The 10,000-nt window shown below is 43.8% G+C and overlaps 1 protein-coding gene and 1 long non-coding RNA gene across 2 annotated transcripts in view; both read left to right on the top strand.

Moving 5' to 3' along the window:
- Positions 1-9,202, top strand: part of LOC138956819 (arylsulfatase B-like) — a 16,259-nt gene extending 7,057 nt beyond the window's left edge. Inside the window, exons 5-8 of the mRNA XM_070328074.1 lie at positions 1,860-2,092; positions 4,427-4,586; positions 6,272-6,384; positions 8,126-9,202. Of these exons, the coding sequence (XP_070184175.1) occupies positions 1,860-2,092; positions 4,427-4,586; positions 6,272-6,384; positions 8,126-8,381 (762 nt within the window). The 3' untranslated portion in view covers positions 8,382-9,202. The remainder of the gene's footprint in view (positions 1-1,859; positions 2,093-4,426; positions 4,587-6,271; positions 6,385-8,125) is intronic.
- LOC138956820 (uncharacterized) lies at positions 1,248-1,701 on the top strand. The gene is made up of 2 exons (XR_011452815.1): positions 1,248-1,319; positions 1,350-1,701. It is a non-coding gene; the product is annotated as an uncharacterized lncRNA (long non-coding RNA).
- Positions 9,203-10,000: the final 798 nt, after the last annotated feature.

Raw genomic sequence — 10,000 nt, 5'->3', positions numbered from 1 at the left:
ATCAAACTCTCATATTTTCTAAGAAAATAATTGTTTCTTTCTGACCAGAATGTCCTTTGTTGTTGTTAACCACACTACCAGTGTTTCTGAACTTATCAACCAAGCGTGTGATAGTATGACGATGTGGTATTTTCTTTCCAGGGTGTTCGCGTCGAAACTGTCTTTGAACCAGAGTAGGCGACTACAGTTCCACAATCTTGGTCCTCTCTTCGACGGAAAAGTGATCGTAGGGGTCCATTCTTCTGTCAGATAAAACTTACAGGTCTTCTGGATATATCACCTGAAAATCAGAAAGAAACAATTATTTTCTTAGAAAATATGAGAGTTTGATTTTGTCCCTCTTTTTGTGGCCCACGTCATCCAGCAGCGCGGGGCCTGGATTGAACATGTCATCAATTACTGACAAGAGCAACAAAATGTTCTTCGATTTCGAAATGCTTTGGTATAATAAAAATTTGAGATGTTGTCCACATCTGGTGAAAAAAATTTTGCGAAAATTCTTGTATTTGTAGAAACTATTACAGTTTCTTTTTGTCCCTCTTTTTGTGGTACACCCTGTATACCTTTCGTTAGAGCTGCAGATATATACAGAAAAAATAGTAGCAACGGCTTGAAGTCAAAATAGGGCATACTTATGTACAGTTATGTACGGGGCCCTATACCCTGTATAACACAATGTATGAAAAGGTAAAAAATTAAAAAAACACGAACACGATTAAATACTAGGCACTAATCGTACAACCAATGAAATATCCTCCACAAATCTGTTTTTCTTGTTGAGGTATCTTATCTGGTTAATGTTGTACGACAATTTGAAAATGACGAAACAATTTCTTGCAACAGTGGGCGCGAATGAGTTGCCGTTTCTTTGGGCGCCTATACTCTACGTTCAATCGCATGAAATCAGAATTGTACCTATAATTGATCAATAACTAGATTTCATTTATATTGTTGACCAAACTATTACATTTGAAACAGATTTCGAAAGTCATCATTCTCCTCCACTGCTAACGCGGTCTCGCAGTACTACAATGCCTGTGTTGATCTGTGTCAAATGTCATTATTTTGTTAAAAATTGCAAATACCTTGACTATGTAATTATTACCAACAAAAGTATGAGGCTGAAAGTGGCTTGTTCATTTCAATGCTTGTTATTCTCTCAGGTGCCAGGAGAATAGTTCCGTATAACTCTCGCTTACTCTATTACACATGTCGCAAGCATTTAGAGCGCTTATCATATTACCCAATATTGACGGACTGTGTGATGATATCTTCTGCTATGGTCTGTTGAGACAGTGATATCAAAATCGAGACCGGAGGTCGAGATTTTGATATCACTGTCGAAACAGACCAATAGCAGAAGATATCATCACACAGTCAGTCAATGTTAGATATATTGCTAATTCTGTGGACATTTTGTATTTACTGTAAAGAAATTACAAAAGTATTTGTCTCAGTTTTGGCTGTTCCATATCCCTCCCCCTGATTATTATTTCTTTTTGTTCACTCTTTTCTTGTACTTTTCAGTATTTAAAAATGTCTTTTCTTTCAAAAAGTCTTTAGTCACTTGCTCAACTAAATTCTGGGATCATTACATTTTCATATATATTTGTTTGTTTTTAAATTCAGGTGTTTTTGTTTTTGAAGTGGGGAAGCAATAAAGAGGTCGTCGATATCAAAACTGATATCGACGGAAATGTCGTCGATATCACTTTTACAATGAGCTCAGTTTTGCCCAATTGACCAATGGAAATCCACGTAACATATGAAATAGCAATATATGTAATTATCGTATTTAGTGATTCACAACACCAGAACGACAAAAGACCACTCTTACAGGGACTTTTTAACTCCCACAGGACGTCAGCGACCACAATCGTCAGATCAAGTGCGGCATGATGGCTGCTGTGGACGAGGGTCTGAAGAACATCACAGACGACCTCAAGGCACACGGCCTCATGGACGACCTGCTCGTCGTCTTCACGTCAGACGACGGCGGTGATCACGAGGAGGGGTCGAGTAACTGGCCGCTGAGAGGCAACAAGCGAACGCTGTGGGAAGGCGGTATCCGAGTCAACACCTTCATGTACTCGTGAGTTCAAAGTTTCAAGGCTTAATATTTTATTACGGCTTTGGGCACATAGCGCTTTTAAGCAAACATAGAACACAGCAAAATCACTTTAACACACGCACGCACGCACGCACGCACGCACGCACACACGCACACACACACACACACACACACACACACACACACACACACACACACACACACACACACACACACACACACACACACACACACACACATACATACACACGACGGCGGTAAAATAGATGAGGGGTCGAGTAACTGGCCGCTGAGAGGCAAAAAGCGAACGCTGTGGGAAGGCGGTATCCGAGTCAACACCTTCATGTACTCGTGAGTAGTATGCAGAGTGTCTTAGCTTGTGGAGAATGTTTCGGTATTTTACGGGACTGAGGAGTACGAACCGAAAGTGTGTGCCACCGTTCCTGAAAGGGAGAGAACAAACCGCGGTGTCTGATTCGTTATAATCACAACAAATAGCATTGTCATCATTTTCACGAGTGTTCATTCACAAACACCTGGGAAATAAATATCATGTTCCCCATGCAATAAATCGAGGTGGTGAATGGGTTTGAGCTTTCAGGTGAAACGTGGATTGTCAAAGTAAAAGCCAATCAGGCTGATTGTTTGATGTGTGGAACCATCGCGGCTTTGGATTTGTGTTTCCGAGGACAACGATTGTAAGCATTCACTCTCAAAGACCCAATCAATGTTGATAATTACCGCGGCGACTCATGGTCAATTTGCAACTTATCTCTGTAATCGCAAAATCCACAACGAAAAGTCAAACACTTAAAAAGAAAAGAAATATGCTCAACACTTACTGAACTCACACGTATGATCGCAGCTCTGTACATTTTCAGACTGAAAGAAAAGCGTCAACAAGCTACGTTTGACGTCACATACAAGGTTGACGTGTTATCTCGAGCTACTGTGACGATGCTTTGTGGCCCGAAGTTGGATTCTAAACATTCGTCTCCCTGTGGGTTATTGTGCATTTTGTTGCACAACCAAAATGATGACAAAAACGATGTTTAGTGGCTTGTCGTCAGACCAGCATTTTGTTGTTGGTCCTCGGGGAGCATATCGCCTTTTTTCTCATATTTATCAACCGCGGCCTTCGGCCTTGGTCGATAAAGATGAAACAAAAGACGATATGGTCCCCTTGGACCAACAAAAAAGCTGGTCTGTCAACAAGCCACCAAACATCTTATAATGTCTACCAATCCAACACCGCGGCTGACTTCCACCCGGTTGGTAACTTTCGTGTGCACCGCAGCCCTGGTGTCTTGTTCAGAAGCATTCTGATACTCATCGGTCCACGCTATCGCTCATGGTCTCTCTGACAAGATGCATAATTACTGCGCGGAATCTATCAAAACAAGAATACAGAGTTACCTCCCAACTGAGACGAAAGTGATTGCAGATTGGCCGACTTCGACAGTGATATCCGTTCTGTTCTTCACAGTGTTATGATAAAGACATCGTTCTAAGGTTAAAACAAATCGAAATGTTGAGGACTGCTGTGGGAAGGAGACCGTGATATTGTTGCATCACTCCCAACTGGTTACGGATAAAAGTATCATCTGCTTCGTAGCCAAAGTTGATTATCACGTGACACTGTTGCCATATTTAGAGTTGTTTGCACAGTAAATACACCCGCGAAAGATAGCTCGCTTGAAACTGTCTTACATATCAATTCCTTTGTGATTTAAAAAATTACACACAACACCATGAACAATCAATATCGACGATATTTTTTTCTTCTTTTTTTGGGTGTTATACGTCGTTTTCAACCACGAAGGTTATATCGCGACGGGGGAAGGGGAGAGATGGGATAGAGCCACTTGTCAATTGTTTCTTGTTCACAAAAGCACTCAAATAAAACAATTGCTCCAGGGGCTTGCAACGTAGTACAATATATGACCTTACTGGGAGAATGCAAGTTTCCAGTACAACGGACTTAACATTTCTTACATACTGCTTGACTAAAATCTTTACCAAAATTGACTATATTCTATACAAGAAACACTTAACAGGGGTAAAAAGAGAAACAGAATCCGTTAGTCGCCTCTTACGACATGCTGGGGAGCATCGGGTAAATTCTTCCCCCTAACCCGCGGGGGGTTATCGACGATCGCGAATATGCTTATATCAATAACACATTACGAAAAGCTCTAAATATGTAAAGAATCGATTTCTTACCCACAGAAAGAAAATGAAGGCATCCTGTCAGGGATAAATTAATGAGACCCGAAGGGAAGTAACTCATTTTGACCTGAGTTCAGGATGGTTCAGAAGATGATTGCGCCCGTCCTACGATTTGTTCGTTTGCAGAGAGAGCCGCGACATCCTGCCTGAGACCAACTTTACGTGGGGCGGTCTGTTCTACATCAGTGATTTCTACGCTACGCTGTCAGGGATGATCGAGGACACGGAGACACGGAAACTGCCTGAAATCGTCGATAGCTATAACCAGTGGACATACATCAAGACGGTGAGTGTGTTTGCTGTTGTTGTGCATGTGGTGATGATGGTGGTGGTGCTGATGGTGGTGGTTGTGGTGTTGGCGATTGTTGTTGTTGTTGTTGTTGTTGTTGCTGTTGTCATGTGTATGCGTGTATGCGAGCGCTCGCGCGTATGTGTGTGCTTGTATGTGTGTGTGTAAGTGTGTGCGTTAATGTTTGTGGGTTCGTGCATGCGTGCGTGCGTGTGTGTGTGTGTGTGTGTGTGTGTGTGTGTGTGTGTGTGTGTGTGTGTGTGTGTGTGTGTGTGTGTGCGTGTGTGTGTGTGTGTGTGTGTTCAGGAGGGAGAGGGGGAGGGGGGGCATCCCACTGTTCCGCTAGATGCGTCCAGTCAACGTATCAGTTGTGTACACAACGCTAAAATAAAACAACCAAAGGGACGTAAGCGCGTTTAGCATGGTTGCGAAGAAATATGCGCTTGCCTCCCTTGTAAAGAAGATGCTAAAGGTGTTGACACATACTCTGGTTAATAATAATTTATTTTGGCTGACTACTTATTCACTGACTCACTGACTTGATTTTTTACTTCCTTCCTGACAGAAATTATTTGGGTGGTCTCATTATTCCAGTATGAATTGATTTAACGATTGGTCTATTAAATTAGGCTCCTATTCACACATGTATACAGTCAGTCAGTTGGATATTACACTTGAATATATAAATTCACATACAAATTATAATTTGTAAAACACTCATATAAAACGAAACAAAAAAACAATCAACCAAACAAACAAAATCATACTTTCTTTCTTTCTTTATTTGGTGTTTAACGTCGTTTTCAACCATTCAAGGTTATATCGCGACGGGGAAAGGGGGGAGATGGGATAGAGCCACTTGTCAATTGTTTCTTGTTCACAAAAGCACTAATCAAAAATTTGCTCCAGGGGCTTGCAACGTAGTACAATATATTACCTTACTGGGAGAATGCAAGTTTCCAGAACAAAGGACTTAACATTTCTTACATACTGCTTGACTAAAATCTTTACAAACATTGACTATATTCTATACAAGAAACACTTAACAAGGGTAAAAGGAGAAACAGAATCCGTTAATCGCCTCTTACGACATGCTGGGGAGCATCGGATAAATTCTTCCCCCTAACCCGCGGGGGGTACGCAATCATACAACTCATACAAGAACCCAGTGGATTCTAGAACACTCGAACAAATCTCGCCCCCAAAAATAACGCCTCGAGTGAGAGTCGGACCCACAGTACAGAGATACACTCTATCTCTCTGACTCTGGGTTCGAACCCCTTATCAGTGCCAGCGTGAGGCAAGCGCTCCACAAACTACTATGCTACTCCGGATCGTGGCGTTGTGCTTTGGTCGAAAACGGCTGGCGGCATTAAGCAATAAAGCTATCAAGCGCACTTTATTTTGCCTATAACTCCGGAGATTATTACGCGATTGTCTGGAAGTTTGCGCCCGGCTTAGCCATATAGATCTCCAAGTTCAAACGGGCAAGGAAGAGGCGAAGCGGTCAAGAAGAAAAAAAAACAGCGCTTCAGTGAGCGACAGAAAGCCTGAGCGCTTCATCGCATATATTGCTCAGGCATTGGGCGACATGTGTTGCATATGCCATGCCAAATTTCCGGCAAATCGGAGTTATACAACTGTGGATGATAATTATGGATTTTCTGTTCCTGCATTTTCAGGGCCAGACGACCGGAACCAACAGGCTTGAGATTGCCTACGTGGATCAGGATCTGGGTGTGGCCATGCTACGACGTGACCAATGGAAACTGCTTTACATGCAGTCCAGACACCCGTGAGTGTGTGTGTGTGTGTCTGGGGCGGTGGTGAAGGGTGAGGGAGGTAAGAAGAGGAGGGGGGGTGTAAGGAGGAGGGAGGAGGTGGCCGGGTTAGACGGGTGGAGTGGAGAGGTCGGCAGGGGGCGAACGAACGGAAGGATGGGGGGATAACGAGTAGAAGCTGACCTAACTCTTCATGCAAACACGTGTGTGTGTGTGTGTGTGTGTGTGTGTGTGTGTGTGTGTGTGTGTTTGCGTGTCGGTGTGTGTGTGTGTGTGTGTGTTTGCGTGTGTATGTGCGTGTGTGTGTGTGTGTGCCGGTGTGTGTGTATGTGTGCGTGCGTACGTGCGTGCGTGCGTGCGTACGTGCGTGCGTACGTGCGTGAGTGCGTGCGTACGTGCGTTCGAGCGTGCATGGGTGCGTGCGTGCGTGCGTGCGTGCGTGTGTGTGTGGATGTGGGTGGATGTGTATGCGTGTGTGTGTGTGTGTGTGTGTGTGTGTGTGTGTGTGTGCGTGCGTACGTACGTGCGCGTGCGTGTGTGCGTGCGTACGTGCGTGCGCGTGTGTGCGTGCGTGAGTGCGTGTGTGCGTACGTGCGTGAGTGCGTGCGTTCGAGCGTGCATGGGTGCGTGCGTGCGTGCGTGTGTGTGTGGATGTGGGTGGATGTGTATGCGTGTGTGTATGTGTGTGTGTGTGTGTATTGGGTGCGTGGGAGTTAGGCTTATAAGGAACGAGAGAACGGAGGAAATTGTCCAAGATCGGAAATCGAGATTAGAGATTAGCATGTGTGGTCATGACAGTAATCAGATTCGACGTGCCAATCACATGATTCTCTCCATCAATGCTCGCAATTGCTAGGGGCAAATGGTTTAATGTGTTTCCGGGAATAGCATTGGGGGACGGGGGTTCGAGTGAGTGATGGGAGGGAGGGGGGGGGGGGGGAAGTAGTTTGCTGTTGGTGTTAACCTTAGTGTCCGTCTCTCTCAGCATTCGTTTCTCCGTCTCTGTGTGTTTTGAGAGTACTTAATAAAGCCTGTTTTGTTTTTTGTTTTTCAAACAATTTTATTTAAATAAATAACAACAATTAGCCTGTTTTCTTTGTCTCTGCTTGACTGGAGTGGGATGGAGCCTGTCTGTCTCTCTGTTTGTCTCTCCGTTTCCTAAAGCGGAGTAGAAATAACTACAAGTTAATTCTGCTTGTGCCCCACGGCGAGGCTTAATAATGTGCTGTAACATTCACAATCGATGAAAGCTGAACAGCTAGAGCTGAGGTGCACGAACCAAAAGTGGGTACCACCAAAACGGGAGAGAACAAACCGAGTTGTCTGATTCGTTGAAATCACAACAAATCTCAATTTCAACCAATGAAACACCGCGGCTGGCTCCCTGGTAACCTTCTCACGCACCTCAGCCAATATTATGTGTGACCCTCCACCACGGAATGAGTCACATGTCACCTTTGCATGATTATCATATTTTTTACATTTTCTTAAAGAGTTTTGTACGCTCTATCCAGTGGTGAAACCCGTTTTAGAAAAGAGCAACAACTGTTTGAGTTATAAGCCTGTGACTAAGGTGACCCTCACACTGTTACCAGACAATCCCCCGGACTTATATTAAGCCTAGCGCAGAACCGCGCGAGGTGACATGCGACTCATTTCGTGGTGGAGGGTCACATATACCTTCTTCTTTCCGAGAATCCTCCCACTATAGTCAGTCTCTAAATCACTCATATTTCTTCTCCTCCAACCCCACAGCGGCTGGTACAACCCACCCCCAGGTGTCACAGCCAGAGAGGAACCCAATCGCAACGACCTCCCGAAGTACCAACTGTTTGACCTTGACCGTGACCCCGAGGAGACTACCGACGTCAGGAAAGACAACTATGAACGCTACATCCGGATGGCGGCCAGCCTTCGAGAAGTCCGGAGAATGGCGGTGAACCCGATCGACGAGGACCTCCACTCGGATCCTGACCGATTCGATGGCGTCTGGTCTCCCGGATGGTGTTAGAGGCAGGACTCCGCCAAGGACGACTCTCCAAGAGGGTCCCGGGACCCCCACTTTCAATTTTTAGAGGGTCCAAGGACCCCCACTGTAGAATTTTAGAGGGTCATATTGGTCCAAAAGCCGAAAAGTCCCGGTGTACTTATAAAACATTGTGGTCTCGCATAGTGTACTGACGATTGCAGTCTGAAAACAATATCTACGGTAAGCACAATACAGGAAATGTAATGCGTCCCGGGACCCGCTCTGTTAAAGTTGAGTGCGTCCCGGGACTCCCCACGTTGGGGAGCCCAGTTGAGAGGGGTGATTTGTACAGAGACCTGTCAAACCCAGCAGGGCATCCTTGAACAGTTTCTCGCGCTTTGTAATGGCATTATTCCACACAGACCACGAATCCCACGAATCTCACGAATCGCCACGAATTAATACATTTTAGGATTTGTAGTTGAATCGTAATCAGTTCGTGAACTTCTTAATGATTCGTATATATTCGTAGTCAGTTCTTGCAATTCTTGAGCAATCGAGAATTCGTGGCAAAAGTTTTGAGCTGTTCCAAATGTTGGCCACGAATGAATCCCCGAATGAGTTAGGAATAGCTACGAATCGATTACGATTCACTTACGATGCCTACGAATTTATTACGAATTAACTAAGATTATTTTCTGAATCGAGAGTTCGTGGCCAACATTGTGTTATTCATGTTGGTACTGAAACCTATCACATGATGCCAATAGTGTTACAGTGTTGAAGGATGAATGATGATACGTTGTAGACGGATGCTTGGATGTTTTGATTAAAAGTCCCACAATGATATGCTAGGCAAATTTTTTTTTAAAAATTTAAAAAATATTGTTACAGTTTATTCATCGATGCCTTAATTTCTCCCTGAACAATAAAACAGACAGACAGACAGAGACGTGTTTCTCCGACTATCCGTTTGATTGTGTGTTTCCTTCTTTGCCCGTCCGGTCTTCCTTGTCTATTCGACTCTCTCTCTCTCTCTCTCTCTCTCTCTCTCTCTCTCTCTCTCTCTCTCTCTCTCTCTCTCTCTCTCTCTCTCTCTCTCTCTTTCTCTCTCTCTCTTTCTCTCTATCCTAAATATTTGCAATCACATTTTAAACATGCCACAAAAAGATTTGGGTCCCAAAAAATCATCCCTCCTATACCTCGCATAGACCTCTACAAATCGAGCTTAGCCTTCTCAGGAGCATTTCTCTGGAACTCCTTCCCCCAACAGATAAGAAATGCAACTTCAGTGAAAATGTTTAAGAGACAGTCACGTTCACACATCATTCGTGAATGAAATGTCTTGTTCGATTGTTATTTTGCTAAACATTTTGTACTAGTGTTAACGGCTGATCTGAGCAACTTCATTCCCAAATGCAAGATATAACTATGTCAATGTAATTCTGTAACTTTTGAGTTCTCCTTATGTAATTCCTTAAATGCACATTGTGTTGCATTCCATACATACAATGTATTTCTGTATTTTATATGATTCAATCTATATTTTGTACGTGCGTCCGTCTTTACGTGTTGTATAAAGGACAGGTTGGAAGAATAGGCTTTGCCTAAAACCTTTATCCTTTTGTAATAAAATTCTGAGTCTGAGTCTGAGTCTCTCT

The sequence above is a fragment of the Littorina saxatilis genome, unplaced genomic scaffold (genome assembly GCF_037325665.1).
Source record: "Littorina saxatilis isolate snail1 unplaced genomic scaffold, US_GU_Lsax_2.0 scaffold_2137, whole genome shotgun sequence".
NCBI classification, from domain to species: Eukaryota; Metazoa; Mollusca; class Gastropoda; order Littorinimorpha; family Littorinidae; genus Littorina; species Littorina saxatilis.
This window is presented reverse-complemented; position numbering and strand designations above follow the sequence as displayed.